Source organism: Alosa pseudoharengus, unplaced genomic scaffold, assembly GCF_046254945.1.
Source record: "Alosa pseudoharengus isolate Yale_2024_CS ecotype anadromous, Long Island Sound unplaced genomic scaffold, YU_APseudo_1.1 YU_APseudo_1.1_scf_22, whole genome shotgun sequence".
NCBI classification, from domain to species: domain Eukaryota; kingdom Metazoa; phylum Chordata; class Actinopteri; order Clupeiformes; family Clupeidae; genus Alosa; species Alosa pseudoharengus.
This window is the reverse complement of record NW_027468680.1, coordinates 20,078,963-20,104,715: the sequence shown is the minus strand read 5'-3', so window position 1 is coordinate 20,104,715 and position 25,753 is coordinate 20,078,963. Positions and strand designations below refer to the sequence as shown.

General features: G+C 44.3%; 1 protein-coding gene across 1 annotated transcript in view; it reads right to left on the bottom strand.

Moving 5' to 3' along the window:
• Positions 1 to 8,270: 8,270 nt before the first annotated feature.
• ldlrap1b (low density lipoprotein receptor adaptor protein 1b) overlaps positions 8,271 to 25,753 on the bottom strand; it is a 48,423-nt gene continuing 30,940 nt past the window's right edge. The window contains exons 5-9 of the mRNA XM_076299297.1: positions 25,355 to 25,427; positions 21,934 to 22,029; positions 19,092 to 19,213; positions 14,219 to 14,253; positions 8,271 to 10,192 (exon numbers count right to left, since the gene is read on the bottom strand). Coding sequence (XP_076155412.1) covers positions 10,063 to 10,192; positions 14,219 to 14,253; positions 19,092 to 19,213; positions 21,934 to 22,029; positions 25,355 to 25,427 — 456 coding nt within the window. The 3' untranslated portion in view covers positions 8,271 to 10,062. The remainder of the gene's footprint in view (positions 10,193 to 14,218; positions 14,254 to 19,091; positions 19,214 to 21,933; positions 22,030 to 25,354; positions 25,428 to 25,753) is intronic.

The window sequence follows — 25,753 nt, the reverse complement described above, 5'->3', positions numbered from 1 at the left end:
TCCCCTCTGTCATCTGATATGCTTGCCATATTGATGCGATCACGGGTTCGCGAGTAATTCAAACGAGAGTAATGGGTGCGCAGGTGAACGCAGAGAAGTATAGACTGTAAATATGATGCAATTTGATTTAATTTCATGAATTTTCGTACTTCATCGTACAGACAAGTGTGTAGTCTCTTTGGAAAGCCCCACTTCTGCTCTGTCATGCAATAAAGGTTTTATCTCGCTGCGATGAACAGTTCCAGAGCAATGTAAGAGAAGGAAGGGTGTGTTTTTTGACGCACTTTGCGTCAATTGGGTTCTAAGGGTTAATTGAGAAAGCGTCTCAGCGCGCACGAAAGGGAGAGAAACGCATAAAGGGAAATCATGAAGGAAACAAAGACGAGATTAGAGGAAATTGCGGATTTATCCGGTTCTCACTACTGTTATAAACTGTGAGAGCCAGGGCACTTTGACATAGGCTGCACTCACTGTGATTTGGAAAATGGACAAGAATACGAAGAGTTGTCTTTGCCTTTGTGTAATTGAACTTGGAGTCTTGAAGTCTTCAATAATTAGTTTACATGAAGCACATGATATTAGGGGTGTAAAGATTAACCGATACGTATCGGTATCCGTTTCTAACGTGTAAGATACGGCTACATCGATATGTTAAGCCCCGTATCGGAATAAAACTGAAATGAACCGGTCGTTATATCGATTTACTTACTTTTACGACACTTACTATATCATTCCTAAACGGCAACGATAGTCTGTAGAGTAGCCTTACGTTTGATGAAGGGATTTTCTTAATGTTAAAGAATAATTTGGCCCTTGCTGCTAAAACGATGCACAAATTATTATTATTTTATTCATATTCACTCAGACTTGGAACAAAATAGGCCCAGTTCATTGATATCTGAGAAAAGGCCAAGATTGTCTTAAGCACTGTTTTATTTTATTTTGGTATTGTCTTACCTCAACAATAGGCTACAGCTCCTTGAAAACAATCAGATATAACTCTATAAAATCTATAAAGTCTATAAAAATAAAAAATAAAAAATATATATTTTTTTAAAACTGACACCTGCTTGCGATTTATTTTCCATTTCTCGATTTTCATTTTCATTTTCAAGTTCACAACATGCAAATGAGCTGCATTGTTAATGAGATGTATGTGGGTGACGAGCCTGCTCAATTCGTCGGAGAGGACAGTACGGCGTAGAATGCAGGAGCTTGAATTTAGGTACTGTCCTCTCCGACGAATTGAGCAGGCCCGCGATTTTTGTTGCTGTCATTCCTAACTGCACATAGGCTGTAATCGTCTCGGCAGGGATATCCTGCCTGGGCCGGCCTCGTGTGATACAAGGGGACTCTAGGGCCGCTACGGCCTCGTCTTGGACCGATCTGGCTGCCATCTTGCAGTCAACCAACCACGTTTATTGATCTAAAGCTAAATCATGATCATGGTAGGCGCATTTAATTTGTCGTCACCAGAGCACCACCCACATACATCTCATTAACAATGCAGCTCATTTGCATGTTGTGAACTTGAAAATGAAAATCGAGAAATGGAAAATAAATCGCAAGCAGGTGTCAGTTTTCATTTTATTTATCATTTTGGCATACATTGTGCGCATTGTCAGGAAAAGGCAAAGTCAAAGTGAAGTTTGCATTTTCCAACTAACATTTTCATTTTTATTTTAGCCAGTAATATACCAGGATGGTAATGAAAATAAAATGACAAATAGACATTTTCAATTTATTTTTATTTTTGTCACAAATGTATCGTGTTTATCAGGAAAATTAAAAGCCAAATGTATATATTTCATTTTATTTTTAAATTTGGCAGGATAATTGCACTGACACTGTGAAAATTAAATGGCAAAACGAGTTTTTCATTTTAATTTAACTGTTTTCATTTTATTTTTATTAATGGCAGGATAAACCCCCCATAGGTCTACAGGCACTTTGTGTGTCTCACCATGTAACTCACCATATCCGTTGGCTTGAACGCTAAAAATATATATGGGTCGCAACTTTATGAACATGGGAAATTGTGGGTCCCAAAGCCAGACCAGTTAAGAACCACTGCTCTAGACAACGGAGTGTGTCCCCTTTGTGTGTGTGTGTGTATCCTTTTACAGATATACTCAAAATCGTGCATGTATGATTTTATTTATTGTGGTGCGTCAGTGAGTACAACATCCTCTCAATGGGTGACTACTGATGAGATTGTCGAGTTTTTGGCTGCCAGCACATTACATCTACTCAGAGATCTCTAATTGATAAAATAAAAGTTTTCAAACAGATTACATTTAGTGTTTAAAATCAATAAGTACAATTTAAGCTAGCCTGGCTAGTTTTGTGTCGCTGGACATTAGTCTGTAACTTTCTAGGGAGGACCAATCAGCATGCTAAGGCCAGGGGCATACTTGCTTACACATCATGGCTGCCACACGTGCGTCCATTTGGTGTGTCAGCGTGCACATCCTCAAAAGTGAACACGACATGTATGCGAGATAGGGCTGCACGATTATGACCAAAATGATAATCACGATTATTTTGATCAATATTGAGATCACGATTATTCATCACGATTATTAATTAATTTTAGTGACAAAAATATTTTTTCCCTAAACATATTGGACTTGCTATCTGGCTCATCCAAATTCTTCCCCTCACATTTACTCACCTAAATTACTGCAAATATAAATTTGACTGCGACTTCCAAACTTCCAAACAACTTCCAAACAAATGTTTTGTGCGTGCTACTTTGTTAATATTTTGGAAAACGCCCACCGGGAATCCTCCCAACGCTCCCCATTAGCCACTTAAGCTCTGCTTCGTGTTCATGAGTTTACTGTAATCGTTAGTCCAGGGGTGTCCAAACTTTTTGACTGAAGGGCCACATTGGGTTTTGAAAATTGGCCAGCGGGCCACACACAAATAATAATAATAATAATAATAATAATGTTTTGTATTATTTAATTGACAAAATAATTTTGTTGTAGAAAATTAATTTCTTAAGAAATACTGTTAATTTGATGCTGTTTAATTAATTTATAAATGGTGCACTGTCACTTTAAGACTCTGCCAGCTCCACTCAAATATAGCCTATGGCTAGTGCTGTGCCTATGGCTATGCCCTCTCAGTTTATAAATGGTCAGGGAACTACTGTTGCCATCGCCCTCTCTCCCACGCTCAAATGCGTCCACAATTAAATGGACTAGCATAATGTAGTTAGATCTGCTGCAATGGAGGTTCTATGTATCTCGATGTGACAAGCTGTTTTGACATTGACATTGTAAACGTTCTCTAAGAAGAGTGTAAAGCAGTTTGCAGTAGCCTAAAGTTAACCACAACGTCGTCGATCACTGGAAAAAAATAGCGAGCGGCCTATGATAAACTAATAAATGCTCGGCGGGCCGGATTAAAGTGCATGGCTGGCCGCAGTTTGGACACCCCTGGTTTAGTCATTCGTTGATATGTAACAACACTGACGTGTAGGCTACATTTTCATTATTGTTCACTCGTTTTGAGTAGGCTGTGTCTTGAAACGCATAGGTTGCACATGAAGCTTATAAAATACATGAATAAAATTCATGGATCCCGTCGTTAGCTCAACTCTTATTACAGTATAGGCTATCAGAGGAAGCAAACAAGGACTAAAAGTTAACGTGATAAAAAAGGCATGTGTGGTTTACGTCATGTGATGTGTTTCACGGTATGAGTTGAGAGCCATGCTTTGCTTATATTTTTGGTTAACTTAACTTGCCTGAAATCCGAAATATTTTCGAACAATGGATGATCCGCTTCGAGGGACAAGCTCTTGGCCTTCTGCTGTGCCACACATTTGATTTTGATCGTTGTTTATTGTATAGTCTAACTAGCCTACTAATAGTTAACATAATGTCACTAGGCTGCATGCAGGCACATGGTCAGACAGGTTTAAGGAGCGCTTGATTTGTTTTGTAGCGGAGCGTTCTATGGGTTGCCAGGTTGGTACTATGGGTAGAGCACGCATTTGAAATATCGCTCGATCACGCAAATTTGATCGTGGGAAGCCAAAATCGTGATCGTGATTAAAATTCGATTAATTGTGCAGCCCTAATGCGAGATGCAATACATTAACGTTAGGGGCAAGGGTATAGACGCAGTAGGTGACTGTACACGAGCATGCAAGGCCAGCATTATTTACTGCTGTGTTTGAACTCTGTGGTCTGCTCTCAAGTGGAGACCTCCAGTAACAAGAGCAGCATCTGCGTAGTACTGAAGGATTCTTCTGGTCAAAGCTGATTGGCTAGTGGTCCACTGGTTTCAAAATACAACTGAGGTTGATGCCCATCAGAAAGAAACAAAGAGGTGTTTACCGGGTGGTAAGGTCTGATGGGTGCTGCCACGGGTGCTGTTCATTTGCTACCGTGTTCATGAGATCCAGGAGCTCATTGAAGGCACCTGCCAGATTAAACAGCTGTATTAAACCCTGTGTGTGTGCAGTTCAGGCATGGTTTGGTGATTACAACATCAACATCAAAACATCATCCATCTGTCTCAAAATTAGACAGACTTCCCAACTCTGAACGGCATGATTTTAAACTCCATAGCCAAAACACATACTGTAAACACATTCTGTATACCTCCTTTAGGGTTCTCCCTCATATGCCGGCTGACCGACTCAACATATACATCTTTCTGATGCTGCCAATCCTCCGGCCGGTCAAACACCCGTGGCCTGAAAGAGAATCAAACACACACAGTTGGCACAGCGATTTGGGGTTCATGATCTGAATGCTCCTTCTCTCTCTGCACCTCTTGTTTGACGGTGGGGTCACTCGACGACCTGCTTTGAAGGTGTAGGAAGCCACTGGTGCAGCTGGAGATGGAGCCTTTACACCTCCAGACCCTGGCAGCACCACCTTGGATTTGACCTGAACACAAATGTATGTGGGATTTACATGAAAGCATGTCTGCAATGTAGCCAAATTCCTATTTTTTGTGACCCTTTAATGCACACAAAGAGCTATATAGTCTCAAAACACATCAATCTCAACAGTCAGTGAAAGTGGATGCTGTGACAAAGATGGACCTATTTTTTCCTATTTAAAAACAAACTTCAAATGACATACTAAATACAAAAGAAATTGTTCAAAACAGGTTTCGACTTTATTTTGTTTTGATTTCCCCGTTTTGATTTGATATAAACATCCCCTTGGGGTGAAAGTGCAACAAGAAAAAAGACAAGTATGACACCCATATATCAGAAGACTTTGAACAGATTTTTGAAAGTCCACAGTAGGCTATCACACCCTCCCACTAGTTTCTAGGAATTAGATTCCTTTAAATTATTTCCCATCATGCACCAGATATCAACAGGAACTCAACAAAGATAGTAAACGACCCATATAGCCTACCCTAGGGCCTCAAATTTCCATGCTTCTGCAGCATTGTTACATGTGTGTCATCCCTAACCTGTTATTTAGGCATCAAATTAGATCATGTAGCGTGTTTAGATCCGAAGTAGTATTTTCAGGCAGGTTGAGGTCATTTCTAAGAAACTAAATAACAAACAACTAGTCATATAGGCTAGGCTGTGGTTGTAACCACTTTGCTCCTTCCGGTTTGGTGCTGGAGAGAGCTCATTATTGTTTTTGATAAACTGCCCACACCATTATTTGCTTGAGATAAGACTAAAAGACAAATGTGTTTGATATGTCATAATGTCATAATGTTAGACTTAAAACTGCTAGGATTGGCACCTTACATAGCCTCACGCAGTAGAACTCCCCATGATTTCATTAAACTTTGGACATTTCGTTGCCAACTGCTAAATCGTTAAAAAAAAATATATATAGTCTAAGGCATTATCATACTGAATAGTTTGAAAATGTTTCAACGACTGTTCGTTTTGGCGTTTGTCATTTAATAGATAGCAACACCTCTCACTCGGCTGCATGCTTTTGTTTGAGGTGCTGCAATACATTTGTTGTGTTGTTACCTTTGATAGCAACAGCCTTTAAACACATTTGGCAGCGGAGCTTTGTTTGTTCTGGATCGGACACCGCAAAACCAAACCAAACAACTGATGACACCATGCCTCTCCTGGGAACAAGCGCTTCCCTGTTCGCTGCCATGTTGTTTGCATGTGGGAACTAGGAAAACAACGTGTTCACTCTGAACTACGGGTGCTCAAGGGGAGCGCGTCGGTGGTGGAAGTTAAAGAGAAAAAATATTCTCAAATTTGAGGTCAAATTCAAATTAATCGATTTATCGCCCAGCCCTAGATGGACCTAAGGGAAGCCCAAGACTGAGGCAAAATGTAACTATTTTTGGATCCTGCTTTTTGCAGAGTTGTTACACACACACACACACAATACCTGCACTTCCAGCAGGGTGCTCTCCCACAGGCCATCACCCCTGCTGAGGCCAGAGTCGTCCAGAGCGACTGACAGATCAGGCGTCGACTGCCTCTGGCCCTTGAGGGGGGTGGACATTATCGGGAAATCATGGGTGAAGGATTTATAGCCCTCATCTGGGTAACGGATGGGGCTGAGGCGCCCAATTTCTACAACAGGATCACCACCTTTGCTGCTCATCATGTCAAGTGACTAACAAAAGACAGGGAGAAACGGCAAGTTATAGACCATCCATTGAGAAGGGGATGCACACTTGGGAAGAAATACATTATCTTTCTTATTATACTGCTGTCACCTTGCTTTAGGTTGACATATATTCTTGGCACAATGAATGAACCAGGGTAATATTAATGAACCACTAGGATAATCCATTTTGAAGTCTGTTAAACTCGATATGATCTTGATCAACATGTGGTCCCAACTCGTCTCCCCTCCCTGAATCAGGATAATCAGCTTACTTAACCATGATTTCCTAATTGTATTCTTATCCTCCTCCACGGAACCATCAAATTGTGAGGGGGGAATAAAATCACATATAAAAGTGTAAAGTTCAAGTTTATTTCGTGCAATGATCTTCATCTAGCAGTAGACTTTTTCACCACACCACACCACTAGCTTTAATGTTAGCAAACAGGTGGTCATTGAAGCTGACCAGAGCAACATTTCTAAAATAGCATGACAACCACAGCATTTGGGTCAAGTATATAAATATGCACATTAAACTAGCTATTTAGTGTAACAATAATACCATTTAAAAAAATGCATATGCTACAGTTGTCCGACACTGTTTTGGGAAAAGTGTGACAAGAAGCTACATTAAACTGAAAGACGCATGCCGAGCTAGCTGTAGCTAGTCATAAACTAAACTAGCAAGGGTTTATTGCGTATGTGTCAACTTAACTTAGGTAGGGTAGGTTTACTTCAAATGACATATTTTGCTTTTAAAAAAACAGTAACACTTACGATGCCACCTTTTCCAAATAGATCATATGAGTTGTAAGAGTACTTAGCTGCTACTATACTACTGCAAACTTCGTTTTCGTTCAGTCCAGTCGTTTTTCCGCGTTTTTTTTTTTGGCATCCATCTAACCTTAGCCACGCCCCTGCGGTTGATGGGGGAAAGCAGATAATTTTGGTCACCTGCCAAAATGTGGGTCGGCAATTAGGTTGGCGTTGTCATAGACTGTATATATAGTTCTATACAGTCTACGGGCGTTGTGTATGGTCATTGGTCATAGCTGATATTTTGTCTAAATAAGATAGTAGCGAAAATCTGAATGTAGACCTTGTAGTCCATATTGTATGCAACTGTTGTTATCTTAGCCTAGTTTTCAGTGGACAAACGAGGATCCTTGATTACTAACCAACATGTCAGTCTTCTTAATGGAAACCTAGACTAGCTACTAGAAGTGTTGAGCTTATGATTCTTTCCTATAGTCGCTGAGGAAAATTCTGCTTTTTAGATCATACTAGCATTGACATAATATACTTGGTCCACACCTGAATGGCAGGCCTAAGCTACTTTACAGCAAAGCAGTGATCCAAGGGTTTTGGCATTGCACATGTTGAGGGACAATATTTGCATGCAATGTTTGGCTAAAAACTTGAGGCACAGATGAAACCTTCAACTTGCTATAAACCTAAAGAGTTTTCAATTGCAAGATTTCCTCTTTTTGTACTTTACCAGCTGTAATCATTTTTCTTAGGCCTATACAGGGATGAGAGGCCTTTTGAATCAGCTGTACTTGGCTAATACAATGTATTCCCTTGTACATTTTAAGAATTAAACCAACATTGGACATTACAAATATCACCCCAAAAGCCAAAAGGTTTCTTCACTTAGCGTACAGAAAATCACAATAAATAACATGTACATTAGATTTGATATCACAGTTTATTAAATTCAGAGGGCATAGCATGTGATGGTCAGAAATGTAATATATTTTAATGACTACCAAAAAAAATGTAACAAAACTGTCTAAAGACTAACACTGACATCTTGTGTTTGAATGTAAACTTCTTTCCTCAACTTTGCAATAAACAATGACAAGAAATGGAGGAGGAAGAGAGCTGATTCACTTCATGTGGTTGGATTGTGATAACTGTACAAACGAGAGAGGTCAGGTAGCACAACCAATACTCCCTCTACAAGTCAAGGACACGACATTAAACCATTTCAGACATGAAACATTCCACATTAATGAATCTGTTCATCTCCTTAGGATACACTTCTGCCCAACATCCCGCTTGCTTGGTAACGATGATAAACAAAATATGCTGTTGTCATCAGTAAATTGATGAGTAATAGTGAAAGCAAGGTGAGAAATTCATAATTTCTGATTAGTGAAACCTTAGGAGTGTGAGAAGGATGAGACTGAGGGAAACTACAATGAATTCAATTCACTCTATAAAAGGACTGAGGGGTAAAGGGAGTGCAAAAATATTAATTGTAGAAAAAATAAGGTTATCTTCTATAGCAAAAACTATAGCCATATTATGTTTACTGACCCTCATCTGATGATGCAGCAAGCCATACCTGGCACTGACCATAGGTCTAATGAGTCAGTTAGTTTTTCTTAAGCTTAGATCAAAATTACTTATTTATCTTTTGGCATTTGTGACTGCTACTATGAGGCCACCATAGAGTTGACAAATGCAAAATGCTGTGAATGCAAACCCTCAGCCCAACAGACAAGCGCGCGCGCACACACACACACACACACACACACACACACACACACACACACACACACACACACACACACACACACACACACACACACACACACACACACACACACACACACACACACACACACACACACACACACACACACGCACACACACACACACGCACGCACACAAGGAGTCAGTCTCCACATCTTGAAGGATGTCTAGACTTGGACCTGCATTTTCAGAGTTGTAGCAACTACTTGAATCTCTCAAAACCACCTCAACCAATCACTCTGCAACTGATAAATTATAATACATTTACAGGAGAAATCCGGCGAGTTTTCACATAGATCTCCGTTTCTCGAGGTCACCGAGTACTGTCGGTATTAAACAAAATGAAAACGATCGGTTTTACTTAGCTCTAGTTGCTACAGCCAGGCATCTAGGGGCACTTCACTCTGGGAGTTCACAGTCTGTGAGCTCCCATGTACATGCCCCAGAGTGCAGCGCTGCAGCTGCTTGGTTGTGTTAACTGCTGGCTATTGCAACTCGAGCTAGGTAAAATCGACAGTACTCGGTGACCTTGAGAAACGGAAATCAATGTGAAAACTCACCGGATTTGTCCTTTAAGCCATGTCTTATAAATTGTTTACAGGACATACAAACATAAACCATTGGATTCAAATAAAACAAACTCAGAAAGTAACTTTGTTTGTAACAAAGGACTGGGGCAACATTTTCAAAACCAAATGTAATTAGCGAAGAAAGATCAAAGAAAAAGGAAAGTAAAAATAAAAAAGTAAATAAACATCAGTTATATTGCTTTGCTTTGGTTTGAGTTCTAGAGGTGACCAGAAGTTCATGTCGCACCATACGGGACGAGATGATTCCAGCCAGAGCTTCTAGGTGGAGCAAGGCATGTCTTCTCTGTGGTCCAGCAGCAAGCCTGTCCTCTGTACTTTCCCCCTCAGTCATCTCCCTTTTGTCCAAGACATCAGAAGCCAAACGAGTCCTCTCCATCCGCCTGCTCCGTGTTGCTAGGCGACAGGCACTCCTCTGCCTGGAGGTCCTGAGGGCTCACCCCAATGTCCAAGACCTGGGGGTTAGTGCGAGACTCAGCGAGTCTGGAGAGGAGACAAAGGGATACCGATTAGCACTTACATTACAGACCTCGAGGGGTAAAATAACACCCTTCAACTAGCAGGGCAAGACAATGGCATGATGTCTGCAGTATTTTACATATAAAACAAGTCTGCAACCAAGAGGGGTCACTGACCACACAGTTCTGCAATGGCTGTGCAGTATACACTGATTGTATTGAACACAATACAGCATTTTATCTTCAGGTGAATGGGTGGTTTCATACACCAGATGGAATTTGGTGTATGAAACTGAGACCTGCTAACTATCTGAAGTCTTGTGCAAATAATCAAGGTGTATGATGATGACAATTCATATGACAAAAAAAGATGACATACGACTCACATAGTACCTATTGATGGGACACACACACACACACACACACACACACACACATCAATCTTTCATCGTAAATTACCATTGTCTCACTCACTCAGTGATGAGGCAACAATGGAGAGGAAATGGCTGATGGCATGATGCAAAGGAGGGAAAGATGAAAAGATCAGACAATTGGCCACAATGCCTGGTGGCTAAAACCCCATGGGGTGAAAGTGATGTGTATGGGGGCTGGTCCTGACACAGCTCTGCCATGGGGCAGAAGCTGAGAAGAGACAACCAGCGAACTCACAGGTGTTCCTCTCATGCCTCCTATCCTGGCTCCTCCAAGACCATCGACCCGGCAGGACTGCATGCATGAAAACAATGGGTGAACCTCACAGCAGAACAACAGATGTCTCTCTCACTAAGTAGGTGATGAAATATGATGGTCACACCATGTTTCAAATCAGAGAGGACTAAGAGACAGGGGCCCGGGGAAGGAGGCAGGTTTGGGGGGGGGGGGGGGGGCTTCACCACTTTCCAGAATTTCCCCTGGGATTGAGTCAAGAGCTGAAGTGGAAGGTTGATCATCCACCTTATCGTTTATATTCAATCCCAGGCTGGAACCGGTGAGACCACACACACTCTGATGAGACCAGGTTCACAGCCACAGGACAGATAGAGGGAGGATGGGCCTTGGGAATGGACAACACGACAGCACTAATCTACATGACACACAAAGATGTTCTGGGGACAAGACAACAGCAGATAATAGAAATGGGTCTGAGGTGCTAGAACCTATAATGAGTGAGTTGATGGTGGAATCTAACAGGAAGCTAGGAGCAGGTACGCTACAGGACAGGACAGTGCTACTGGGAAATGGTGATGGGCTCCGTCATGAGAAGGGTCTTTACCTGTGGATGACTCAAAGCTATCCAGACTGCGGCTATGGGAGCGCAAGCAGAGAGGAGAAAGTGAGGAGTTGCTGAACGTTCAGAGAAATCCAACACACAGCAACATTTTCCATACAACAAGGAGACGAGTTCAGATTCACACATCTCTTTAGAAAAATACATTTTCTAAAATGACACAGTTTCTGGAGGGGAAAAAAACGTGCTATAAGAATTTCATTTTGTTAGTAAATCTATGCTGTTTGACAAGTTTTGTAAAGGGAAATCTCTAGGCATGCAGCTCTCACATAGCATGTGTTGTTGTTCCACCAATAGACACCAGATGGCACTAAAGCCTTATCTATCCAAGCAGCGTGGTCTGGTCAGTCAACTTTGGGACAGACGCACAAGACCAATCAAACCATTGGTCACAGGCTGATGTCCTGCCACCACACAACAGCCAGCCTGACATGAGGTCACTGAGTAAGGTCACGGGGGCTAATGCAGATGACCTCATAGTGGAGGCCCCAAGAGGAAGTGAATTCTACTGACTCAGGCTGGCTGATTGACCTGTGACCAGGAGCACGGATGCTTTCAGGCCAGAGCTGGTTCTCCCCACAGCCCTGGCTCCATAACGCAAAAGAGGTGAAATCAATATATGGACTAAATTATGCCAAGCAAGTGTTTGTCTGAGTAAGGCTATTTATATAGCAGACAGTCAATACTGTACCTGGTGTCTGATTGCTATTCCTCACTGTGGTCTTTTGTAATTCAACAGCAATGAGCAACTTCAGTCTGCCATTTTATACACCAACACAATTAGAGAAGAGGCTTGAACAGTTTTTGCAATCACTTTTAAAACATACTGTAACGCCAGCATGTTTATGAAATTTGGAATTCCTACACTCTTGGAACTTGAATATGGAGACAGCCGTACACAGATTTGCTTGACTTCACCGGTCCTCTCCCGAAAGTGGGAATTGGTAAGAGTGCAGCAGTGCTGCAGTAAGTTGAGGCAGTCACAAAAACAGTCACCTTCTCCTCTCCTCATTTAATCCACGCTCTAGTAAGTCGTGCGCCAGCTCTCTTGGTTAATCAGCGCCGGGGGATTAACGAGCGCCAGTGTAATTACTCAGACTAATAATCAGCTGATAGCGCCACAGTGAGCCCAAATCAACACTCACACCCCCACCCCGCTGCGACTCGCTGACGGCGGCTCAGCCACAATAAATACACCTCTTTTTAGCCAGCTGGAGTCCATCAGCCAGTGTGTGTGTGTGTGTGTGTGACACGGTTCCCCAATCACCAATGTAAACATCAGTATAGTTGTGTAATTTCTGCAAAACAGGCAGGGGGGTTCAACATCTCTTTATTACTCCTTTTGTTCCGTGTAAGGTGTGTGGGGCGGGGGGGCGGCAAGGAGTGGTATGGCTGTTTATTGCTGACGGCAAGGTACAGGGCTGTGAAAGGATGCAGAGTCATGCAGTCGTGAGGTTTATAGGCTGGTCTGTGTTTTGTGTTACGGTGCAGATTACTGTTCAGCGCATGATGCTGAGCTGACAACAGGGGGTGGGGCTGTGTGTGTGTGTGTGTGTGTGGGGGGGGGATCAGAGCAGAACATCAGTGGTGCAGCCCAGCAGGAGGCTGTTCTTTTGTCTCATATGCCACAAAACTGAAGTAATCCACCCCCATATACAGCAGACATACACACCTGAGCTCAGACACCATTTCTTTGTAATCTCAAGAAAGCGAATAGTACAAAAAGTCCTCCTCAAGAGAGACCTCTAATGAATGCAGGTTTTTCGAGACAAGCTTAAGCCGTCAAAAAGAATTCTAGGCGATGACCAAAGAGATCCAGAAGCTTTAGAGGTCAGTTAAGAGGCGCTGAGAAGAAACCCAGGCCGAGTGTTTCATCACCGGCGCAAAAAACATAACACCGGCAAAAACATAACGCCTAGTGTGAGAGCTCACGAGTCTTCTGGTGGAAAGGGTCAGTCTGGACAGACATAGAAGCAGAAAAAGGAGATGAAGCCTGGTTGTTTTACTGCAGCACTCTACAGAAGTTCACACAGCAGTTCACACATAGCTTGCACACACACGACCGTATTTATGAAGGTGCAATGCCGCACTCGTCGTGGAAGCCTGGTAAATATTTAACTATTTATAATCCCAAAACACTCATTACATGAAACTGGTCTGTGTGTCTTAAAGTCTGGTGTTGACAGCTAAGCTTTTAATGAATAAATTACATGTTTACTTGTGCTTAACGGCTACGCGGGCAGACACTCAGAAGAAGCAAGTGTGTGTGTGTGTGTGTGTGTGTGTGTGTGTGTCTAGGCTCTCACCATGTCCAAAGAGACCCCTGACAGATAAAAAGCTCTGATGCTTGTGCCTCTTTAAAAATCATATCACACAAGTGATGATAAGCACTCTAGGCATGGTGTTTGGTGAACGTGCGCTTGAGTGTGCGTGCGTGTATGCGTGTGTGTGTGTGTGTGTGTGTGTGTGTGTCTCTCCCCAGTGTTGATCTGTTAGAAGGGGTGTGGTGTGCTGGCAAGGGCTGCGCCAAACCCAAGTGTACTCTCAGAGAGGGGGAAAGTGTGTGAGTGTGTGTGTGTGTGTGTTGTGCTGGGTGGAGACTGGTGTCTGGAGAGTATTCAATTCTCTGTACACTTTTCTTCTCCAAAGACGCCATTTTCTCTTCTCTGACGCAAGGATAACGCAAGGGTGAGTCTTTATCTGTGTGTGTTGTGTGCATGTGTGTATTATCCAAAAGTGGACACCCAAAAATGAAACACTGACCTTGAAAAAGCTTCGTCCAGTCCATCCTCCAGCTCCTGCAAACAAAAACAGCAGATAATTACAGACATCAAAGCTGAGGTGTTCACTAGTGTGTGTGTGTGTGTGTGTGTGTGTGGGGTGGAGCACCGCAGCAGGATTCAGACCTGTAGCACCCTCTTAGGTAGGCGCACAATGAAAATTCCTCACTCGTTTCCAAGGTGACAACAGGCTCAGGCTAAGAGAGAAACTGCAGTGCAGTGCGTCTTCAACATGGAGCCCAGCAGGGGAACCAGACTAATCTACTCGCTACTCATCACGGACGTGAGCTCGTTTCAAATTCATCTGCTGTGACTTAACATTCTTATGCACTACCGGGCATCACTAATCGACTCTTGTCCATTGAAACTGACCTCTGTTGTTCCTGCCGTCTAGTCCTCTCTCCGTACATGCCATTCACACTAAACACACACCGACCAAATATACGCACTCTCGTTCTCAAACACACTCACATACTCATACATACACAGATTACAATGTTATCTCATTAGCCCTCACAAAAGGCAAACACGCCTGCTTTTATGCGAGTCATTGTGTACGGGGCTCTTTGGCCCCCTGACATTTCTGGCGCTGGCGTGTAAATGTCAGACGGGCGTCTGTTTGCGTTCTCATGCCACACTGGGCTCTCACCTCTCCATTATGGACTGTTAATAACCACCAACCAGCCAGCCAGACCGACCAGTTTCTTCCCCTCAGTCTGCACTGTTTATCCTGTCTGACCCACACAACAACACTGGAGTCCCCCCAATATACCAGAGTACCACACAACCAACACACACAGCACACACACACACACACACACATCACATGCACACAGACAGACACACATGGACACACAGGGATGGGCAGAAATACATTCAAATGTATTTTTAAATAAAATATCAAATACCATAATTTTAAGTGCATCAAGGTAAACTACAAAATACAGTAGCCACGCCATGTATCAAAACATAAATTCTCTTTAAAGGGAGCATGAACTCACTTCAAACATCAGTCCTAGTGCTACTGGACCTTAGTGCAGCATTTGACACTGTTGATCACAATATTTTACTACACAGACTAGAACACTGGGTTGGATTTACAGGCATAGTTATCAGCTGGATAAAATCATATCTACAAGAAAGGAGCTTCTTTGTTGCCATCGGAAACTGTACCTCAACACCAACGTCCTTGACCTGTGGTGTTCCCCAGGGGTCAATCTTGGGGCCACTATTATTCAACCTCTATATGCTCCCACTTGGACAAATCATTCAAAATAATTTGATTTCATATCATAGCTATGCAGATGACACACAAATTTACTTAGCTCTATCACCAAACGACTATGGTCCTCTTGAATCTATGTGTCAGTGTATAGAACAAATCAACACCTGGATGTCTCAAAATTTTCTTCAGCTGAACAAAGAAAAAACTGAAGTAATCATATTTGGTAAAAATGAGGAAAGACTTAGGGTTGCCACTCTCCTTGGCACAAAAGGGTTGAAGGCAAAGGATACTGTTAAAAATCTTGGTGTATTAATTGACAGTGATCTAAATTTCAACAGCCACATGAAAGCGATAACTAAATCAGCTTTTTACCACCTCAAAAATATTGCCAAACTCAGAGGGCTGATGTCAAAATATGACTTAGAAAAACTCATTCATGCATTTATCTCCAGCAGAGTTGATTACTGCAATGGACTGTTCACAGGCCTTCCTAAAAAGACTATTAAACAGCTTCAGGTGATACAAAATGCAGCAGCTAGGATTCTAACAAAAACTAAAAGAACTGACCACATTACTCCAATTCTTAAGTCCTTGCACTGGCTTCCAGTAAGTCACAGAATTGACTTTAAAGCACTATTGCTTGTTTATAAATCAGTAAATGGAGCAGGACCTAAATACTTGTCAGACATGCTTCAGCAGTACACACCTTCTCGTCCTCTCAGGTCCCAGGTGAAAAACCTGCTAGTAAAACCTACAGTTAGAACTAAACATGGTGAAGCAGCTTTTAGCTGCTATGCGGCTCAGCTGTGGAACCAACTTTCGGATGACATCAAAAAGGCCCCAACTGTAGCCAGTTTTAAATCTAGACTTAAGACCAAACTGTTCTCAGATGCTTTCTGCTAACTGTGCCGAGTAACAAATTCTGAATCTGCCTTGATAATTATTCTACTTTGTCTTTTATTACTTTTTTTTACTACTTTTGCCTTTGTTTTGCTTACTAATTATTCTTTATTTTTAAATGATTTTACCTTGTTTTATGTTTCCTTTTTATTATGATCTTTACCTTTTAACTATTCTTTGACTATATTGCCCTTCTATGCTTTTATTTGTTATTATTGTTTGGTTTTGTTTATGTAAAGCACATTGAATGACCTCTGTGTATGAAATGCGCTATATAAATAAACTTGACTTGACTTGACTTGACTTGACTTCAAACCTCCCATATCTGTCTATTTAATCTATTGCTTCATCAGTACACTGACTCTGTTGATTACGTGAACAGTGTTTGAGAGCAACAGTTTTTCTCTGCTTACAGGACATGCCATAAACCTACAAACACTCAACAAATCAACTATGCTGGCCTGCCTGTTACATCTCATAGCCTAAATACTGTATCAGAGATGCACTCAAAAACTCACAACTGAACTTCTCAAGTGGTACAAAGTGGAGACAAGTTCCTGACACTGTCAGTGCATGCCCAGATTTAATCGCACTATGTAACGCTGTTGATCAGGAAGGATCATGACCCTTTTAGTTGGTTTTCTTACTTAACTAACTGGGTACTGTAAGCTAAATGGGGTTGACGGCAGGGAGGATAAATTTAAGCAATAAGCCCCGAGAGGCCGTAGGTTACACTGATCCTACAACATCTAAGGGGCAGCCGTGGCCTACTGGTTAGCACTTCGGACCTGCTCTAGCGGAGTGCCTAAAACCCCCCTTAGCTGTTGTAGAATCAGTGTAACCTACGGAATCGAGTGGCTTATTGCTTTTCTAAAACTGTTACTATAAATACCTGGCAAAGTTTCATAAAGTAAAGGCACAGCAACTAATATAACGAGTTATTCCTAGATAATCATTCCTCCGGCAAGAAATTATTTCCTCTATCTGAATGGTTGCCAAGCAACGTCGAGAGGCAGCTACTTTAACTTTTGTATCAAGTTATGGTAGAACGAAATGCGGTCAAGGTGTATGTTTATGCTGAATTTTACAACGGCATCGAACGCGATTCAGCCAATCACAATCAAGGACCGGGACTATCAGTTTTAGAAAATAATGTTGTGTTGCTTCAGGTGATACATGGGGCAACTTTTTTGAGCAATGTTGCAACCACATAACCAGTTCCATGTGTTCCCATTGGATGATTAAAGTTCTCAAGAAACAGATGATTAAATTTCTCAAGAAACTTGAGGTTGGTGTGAGGGAGTGTATTGGGTGTGTGAGCAACATACACATTACTCATCTTGCATTGGATCATCTTCCTGAATCTCAATATTCTGATCACAACAATTCTGGGCAAGTCAGCACAATAGGCTACATTCATTGTTTTGCACTTTTATGATGTCATAACATCACCAAAAGTTTTGGTTTTACCAAAAATATGTGGCTGTATTTAATACGCACCTATAAAGCATTTTGATACAAAATACAAAGCCATTTTCTACAACCCAATAAAATACTCATCCCTGCACACACCCACACCCACACCCACACCCACACCCACACCCACACCCACACCCACACCCACACACACACACACACACACACACACACACACACACACACACACACAGAGAAGAGCAAACAGAGAGTCGCTATAAGGCAACACCCAGTGGTATGTGTTCCTAGTAAAAACAGACGCATGGACTTCATGCAAATTCCATGCCAAGCTGACGCTCATCTCTGATCAGGTTCTACATTGTATACATCATAGTGTTACACTGCCAGTTTTATGGGTTTAACAAACTGCCTGCCTGAGTATACACATAACGAGTACAAGGCTTGTCTGTGAATTCCGTGTTCAGTTCAGTTTCAGGTGATGGGGAAGTGGAGCGAGAAGACTTGTTATGGCTCCTGTCACTGCTCGTTTCAGGTCGTGATTCCGATTACGCCAGCGGCAGCAGAAACGCTGGCAGCTCAGCTGTGCCTTCTGCTGTGCAGGGCCGGTGCTATCTGCACATGCAGGCTCACGTCCTCAAAGACAACTCAACCCGAGCCCTTGCCATATGCTATTTCTGCTGAAGTGTGGCCTTCACCACTAGTGACGCAATCCTGATGAATGCCCGATATAAACGGAGAACTACAAAGACCCTTGCTGCAATCGGCCCACTCGACTAGCGGACTACAGCCCAGTTTTAACGATCATGCATGGTGCATAAGCACCCCCACACAAACTACTGAGGTGGCCTTCAGTGAGAAGGGGTGAGGGGATGAGGATTTGAATGTAAAGCTAATCAGATTTCATGCCTTGTGTTAAACCCTCCAAGGCATTTCACTCCACGCAGTGTGTGCAGCCTGCCATGGCCACGCAGGTTTAAGGCCCACCACTGATGCTTATCTGGCAATGAATGCAAATTTAGTGCCTGTTCTGACAGACCTTTGGCTCACACACCCACGTTTCAACAAAAAGTGTGAGTGTGTGTATGTGAGCATGCAATTACTCCCACACTTACCAGATTCCATGGTGCCTACTTATACTGCGAGGTCATTCTCTGTGTCATGCAGGGGTGTGTGTGTGAGTGAGAGAGAGAGAGTTTGTGTGTAAAGTGGTGTGTGTGTGTGTGTGTGTGTGTGTGTGTGTGTGTGTGTGTGTGTGTATAAAGTGGTGTATGCATGCTGCAGCGTCCTGGCTTACCCATACTGTGTTGTTGTTCTCCGAGGTGTGCGCGTTGCGCGTGAGCGCTCCCTCAGGCCCCGAGTGCACCATGGCCGCGATGGCGCCGTCCCCCAGGTCCAGCAGGGTCCCTGTGGCCACCTCTACGCACAGGCACACACAAACACAACATCAGAGACGGAGAGTTCACCTCTACGCACAGGCACACAAACACAACATCAGAGACGGAGAGTTCACCTCTACGCACAGGCACACACAAACACAACAACATCAGAGACGGACAGAGAGTCCAGTGGCCCCACTGGGCCTCCATTGGAACCGTAACACCCACTGTGTGTGAGCTCAGAGGCGTGAGCCGCTGTGGCTCTGCTGTTGATTTGGGTTTGAAAAGCTTTCCTGTGTGAGTAACCAGGCCACTGAGGACCAAGACGTTCATCTACTCCACTCCGCCAGGATCGCGCATATATAAAGACTGAACTGCACGGCATCGTTGAATAAACATCCATTTGTTATCACTGCCTTCACGGATAACACATATTTAACACACACGTGTGCACTCATAAGACACACAAGCATGTGTGCGCGTGCACACACACACACACACACACACGCACATCAGCACACACAGTCTTAATGAGAACAATCAACTATGTGCACTTCTCTAATGTGTGTCGTCCTGCTGGCCATCTGTTGTCTGTCATTCATTAATGAGGCAAGAGCACACAGCATCAGTCTTCCTCTTTTTGGTGCCCAACACAAACCCTGTTCTCACGCTCCACCAGCGTTCCACTGTACAGTACAGAGGGTCTGAGAAACCACAATTAGTTACAAAAACATCCAGAATAGCATTTGCAGCTTTCATAAACATAACAGCCCCTAATAAAGAAAGCTCTTTGCTTTGTTTCGAAAGGGTGTCTTAGACTGATTTGCAGATGTCAGGGCCTTCACAGCCGGTGCCCTCAGAAAACTTTCCCCTGCTATCCGAGGCTTCTCTCACTCCCTGTCATTCTCTCTCCCCCCCTCCTCTTCTCTGTTGCTCAGTACATCTGAATGACATTTACAGCAGCTCCTCTTTCACCAGCAGAGCAATTACCAGCAGGTGATTAGTCATCCAATCTGCTGCTCCAGAGGAACGCAGGCAAGCCTGGCCCACTGACATGGCTGCTTGGGGATTTGTGTGTGTGTGTGTGTTCCTAAGCAATATGCACAGCCTGGCGGGATCATATTCCAGACATTCTCTTTCTGACAGGAAGTTCTGGCACACACAAACTCCTCATTCCTTAGAAGAATGTGTGCCTTCGAGACTAACACACACACACACACACACACACACACACACACACACACACACACACACACACACACACACACACACACACACACACACACACACACACACACACACACACACACACACACACACACACACACACACACACACACACACACACACACACACACACACACACACACACACACACACACACACACACACACACACACACACACACACACACACACACACACACACCCTGTCTCCGATGACAGACAGGAGGCTAGTCCCTGAGGACCTCCAGTATTGTGTGTCACGTATCCAGCTGAGTAGCCAGAGGCCTCCCAGCGAGAAACGAACGCAGTCAACTAGAACACCAGAGGAGAGGAGAAGAGAGGGGGGGAGAGGAGAGGAGGGGAGGGAGGGGGGGAGAGGAGGGGAGGGGAGGGAGGGGTTGAGAGGAGAGGAGGGGAGGTGGGGGGAGGAGAAAAGGGGGGAAAGATTAAGATGGAGAGAAGAGAGTGGCAAGAGAAAAAGAAGAGTAGAATGAAATGGTCGAAGAGAGAATGAGGGAATATATAGACGGAGAAAACAAAGCAAAAGCAAAATGATAAAAATACACAGAGAGGATACAGACACTCAGCGCAGGCCACTGGGGTCCCCGGATGGAACGAACGAACGAACGAACGAGCACACACACACACACACACACTAACACACACACACACACACACACAGATCATGTCATTGCTTCTCTCCAAAGCTGGGATATGCATGTTTTTCTGTAACGAGTACAGGATTACCAGGTGCAGTGTCACCAAACAGAATGCCCAAAACGCCGGAAAAAACACTCAAATGAAGTTATAAACATGAGGGGGAAAAAGAGATAAGTACACAGGAAATCAGTTAAAATGTTATTCCAACAGAGGGGGGGGGGGGGTAAATCGGCTTGCAGATGGACCAGCACGCGTACACACACACACGTCCAACAGTGCCCAAATCCCTGTAAACACTGGGTCATGTAAGACTTACAGGAATCCTCTCTGCCATAAACATACAGGAGAAGGGTAGATGAAGGGTCTGCTAAACACAGGCTTTAGCATCAGCCTTTAGCAACAGTCATATCATCCCATCAGACACACCCTCATCATGACTCAAGAGTCACAAGTGTCACATGGCAATAGACAGACCGCTCTCAAAGAGTTCTCACGATGTTCTAAAACCACATCAGAGTTCAGGTTCCCCAGTTGGAGGTTTGGAATTGACTCAGCAAACACAGTGAGACGTGAGACTTGTGCACGTAGGAAACCCCAGCCCATCCCCACATCCCCATCTTCTCCCTGATGAGGTCAGGAACTGTGTTCTGGATGCTTAGTGTGGCCGACAGACTTCAAAGCGCATACATGTGTGCATGAACAGCCTCTACCCCCCCCACCCATCAACCCACATCTAGTTTAACAGTCAGTAGGCCAGAGAGAAGATTCCCAGTGGAGTCACACAAATACTCAGTGCGGTGATACAAATCCGACAGGACCAGAGATGAGGAGGGGTATCTGAGGGACAGCTGGGGGGGGGGGGGGTGACACTCACCTCCTCTGCTGACGCTGCTCAGGCTGGCGGAGCTCTCCGACTGGGAGCTGCCGGCTCCTTCTCCATCCGAGCCCGACTTCACCCTCTTCTCTTTGTCTGTGGAGGGACGGATACAGAGGGAAGGAGAAAGAGAGAGAGAGAGAGAGAGAGAGAGAGAGAGAGAGAGAGAGAGAGAGAGAGAGAGAGCGATGAGTCATGGGGAGAAGGCAATGGCAAGAGACAAAGAACGAAGGCAGCTGTAAGTCAGTATTTAACCACCATCAACCTTTACACAGAAATTGCTAAAGGTGTACCAAAGATCATAGACTCGCTCACATACACACAGCCATACACACACACACACACTCACAGGGAGTGCCAGGTCTTATAGTATCCTTAATTATGGCTCTGATAGCAAAATCTAATGCTTCCATTACAGAGGCGAGACATTAAAGCTGATCCATGCTCGTCTGTTCCCCCCAAGGACACAAGCAGCCTGGCACATGCTGAAGCATCACTAACCCAACACTCACTGCTCCCCTTCTCTCCCTCTCTCCATTAGACACACACACACACATCACATTCCCTCCTACTTGTTGCACATATCAGCAGACCAACTCAGTCACTTAGTTTACACACACAAATATGCATGTGCTCTGATCATCATCAGAGAGATGAGATTCAAGATCAAGCCACAGCTCTGTAGCATCACAACTCCTGTCAACTAGTCTGTAGCTCCACACCCATTCACTAGGGATCATACAGATTTATTCATTATTACTAGAGAAGCATCAAAGAGACTCGCAACAACCTAGTTTGTACCCACAAACATGGAAGTGATAAGGAATTTGGGCCGTTTAGAGTGGCCTTGTTTTAGGAGCGTGATTACAGAGTGTTAAAGTTTTATGCTGTCAGCTACCAGTGCGGTGTGGGGCCGTTGAGCGGATGTGAACACTTCTCTTGACAGAGAAAGAGAGACAGAGCGAGTGAGCGAGAGTGAGCAATTGTGTGTGTGAGAGAGAGAGAGAGAGAGAGAGAGAGAGAGAGAGAGAGAGAGAGAGAGAGAGAGAGAGAGAGAGAGAGAGAGAGAGAGAGAGAGAGAGTGTGTGAGTGAGTGATGGTGTGCAAGTGGAGGTCTGTGCAGTGGTCAAACACACAGAAGCCTCCAACCTCGCTGGCTACTGGGAGGAAACAGGAAATACTCCCTCTCCTCATTCTCTCTGACAAGGAGAGAGAGCAACCGAGAGGAAGAGAGTTGAGAGAAGACACGAACAGGAGAGACAGCGAACCGAGGAGAGGAGAGCCAGAGAGAGTCTGGAAAACAAAGTGATAAGCTGCTTTCAGACAAGACCTCCGCAGTATATGCGGATCTTTGTCAAACGGAGGTCCGACCCTTCGGGTGATTTAGATATGATGTTCACACCTAATGTCTGCAGGTTAGCGACACAGACGCACATTAACATCTCCGCGTGGTTTAACAGGTTGAGCGTGGTTTAACACAGACTCTCCGCATGTTCTTCGCTTCGTTCAGACACGAGCTGGTTTACATAATGTCCGTCGGAAATCCTAGGAGGGGAGTAGTGTAAGAGCCAGCTAAGTTCGGAATTCCAAATAGCCGGTTATGTTGTTCAGATATACGGCCCAACCGCTTGACATCCGCAGAACATGCGGACTTACACCTAGGTCTGAAAGCAGCTATAGAGACTGAACCAGCGAGCTGAACAGCAGCGCGGAGCGGAGTGCTGGTGCGGAACAAAGAGATGAGAGGGGAGCAGCGGCCTTCATCTGTGCGCAGGCCAATCAGAGAGATGGACATGCATCTCATTAGCGGGAGCTTCAAAGGGAGCGTTCGCCCCACAGGCTGCACACCTCTGCTGCTGCCGGATGAAAGGCTGTTTTTAAATCGGACAGAGAGGGTGGAGGTGTGTGTGTGTGTGTGTGTGTGTGTGTGTGTGTGTAGGAGCGTGGGCAGGAGGAGCGAGAGAAGAAGGAGTAAACAGTGTCTCCTGATCTCCCGCACACCAAGCAGATCAATCGGTGTGGCAACCCTGCAGTTGGACGGCAGGCTGTGCACACATGCGCGCACACGCACACGCACACACACACACAAACACTCCCTCTGAGTACAGTCCTATCTCTCTTTCGCACCGTCTCATCTTAAATTCTCACCCTCCGATTTCTCTTTCAACCGCACTTCTTTCATCTGTCCAGTAGTTTCCATCTTCGGGGGAAAGAGAAGTGCAGCTTAAAAGCTTTGCTGTCCATTGTGCTGTGCAGACTGACACACACACACACACAATAAGGCTGGGGTGGACCCATCAGGTATTTCTGCCTGGCCTTCTTTTAGAGCTCAAATAAGGCTGCCATTTCCCCTCTCCCTTTTCTGCTGTTTGTCCTACTCTATCCGTTTCTATTTCTGTACATAGAGCATCCAAGCAGCTCAGTGTGTGTGTGTGTGTGCGCGCGTGTGTGTGACTATGTGTGTGTGTGTGCATGTATAAGGATGAGATGAGACTTACAGTAATCATGTGTTTGAGTAGGTGTATTACTTCTGTGTACTGCAAATGATGTCTTTTCTACCGATGTGGCCTCTTGCCTCTCGCTCACATGTGATCATGGCACAATGAAGTGGGACGTGTGAGAATGCAGAACTGGAAGCGAGTGAGGCAACGTGCACACAGCAGCCCACCTTACTCAGACCCAACGACTAAAGAGTAGATAACCTAGATGTTGCCAAACCCCAAAACACAGAGATAGAGAAATAAAAAGAGAGAGAGAGCGAGAGAGGGAGCGAGAGAGAGCAAGAGAGAGAAAGAGATAGAGAGAAAGAAAGAGAGCAAGAGAGAGAGAGAGAAAGAGAGAGGGAGAGAAAGAAAGAGCAAGAGAGCGAGAGAGTGAGGGAGAGTAGTACTGTGTGCAAACAGGATACTGTTGGACCACAGCAGCACGCTGCCCCACATGAAAACCTTCACAATTCACTGCTCACCCGTCCAGCCTTGCCTCACACTCCCAGCAGGGCTGTCAGTCACAGGCCTGTCCAAACAATGCCCATCTGTCATCAATAACACAGCTGAGCCAACGCCCGTTTCCATGTGCGTGTGTGTGTGACGATTTGCTCATGCTCACACACAAACACAGACGGAAAATTATATTCAACTCGCTCACATGTGTCAGTCAGAGAAGAGTTGTCAAAAAAACAATGCATTTTATGCTCACAGCTCATAAATATAGGAGACCAGGAGAGGGAAAAAGGGTGAGAATGAGTAAGAGTAACAATAGGAATGAGAGAGAGAATGAGAGAAAAGAGAGAGAAAGACTGAAAGAGAGAGAGCTTGTTAGCCAGCGTGAACAGGAAGCCAACACAAACAGGAGGTTCAACAGAGAATACAAAACATATGAGGTGTCAGTCATGACTGCTGTCGTCGGGGGCAACCGGGCGTACCTTCTTTGGCAGACTGCCAGAACTCAAACGCCACTTTGAAGGCCTGAGCCACCGTGAGCGTTACTGCCTGCGCCTGAGAGAGAGAGAGAGAGAGAGAGAGAGGAGAGAGAGAGAGAGGAGAGAGAGAGAGAGAGAGAGAGAGAGAGAGAGAGAGAGAGAGAGAGAGAGAGAGAGAGAGAGAGAGAGAGAGAGAGAGAGAGAGAGAGAGAGAGAGAGAGAGAGAGAGAGAGAAAAGACAGAATGTTTGTAATGTCACACTGCAGGAGAGCTCCTGAATGACAGTTAAGCGGGAAATATGAGGAAGGAACTGTCAGAGTATGCACACAGAGATAACTCTGCACATGTGTGTGTGTGTGTGTGTGTGTGTGTGTGTGTGTGTGTGTGTGTGTGTGTGTGTGT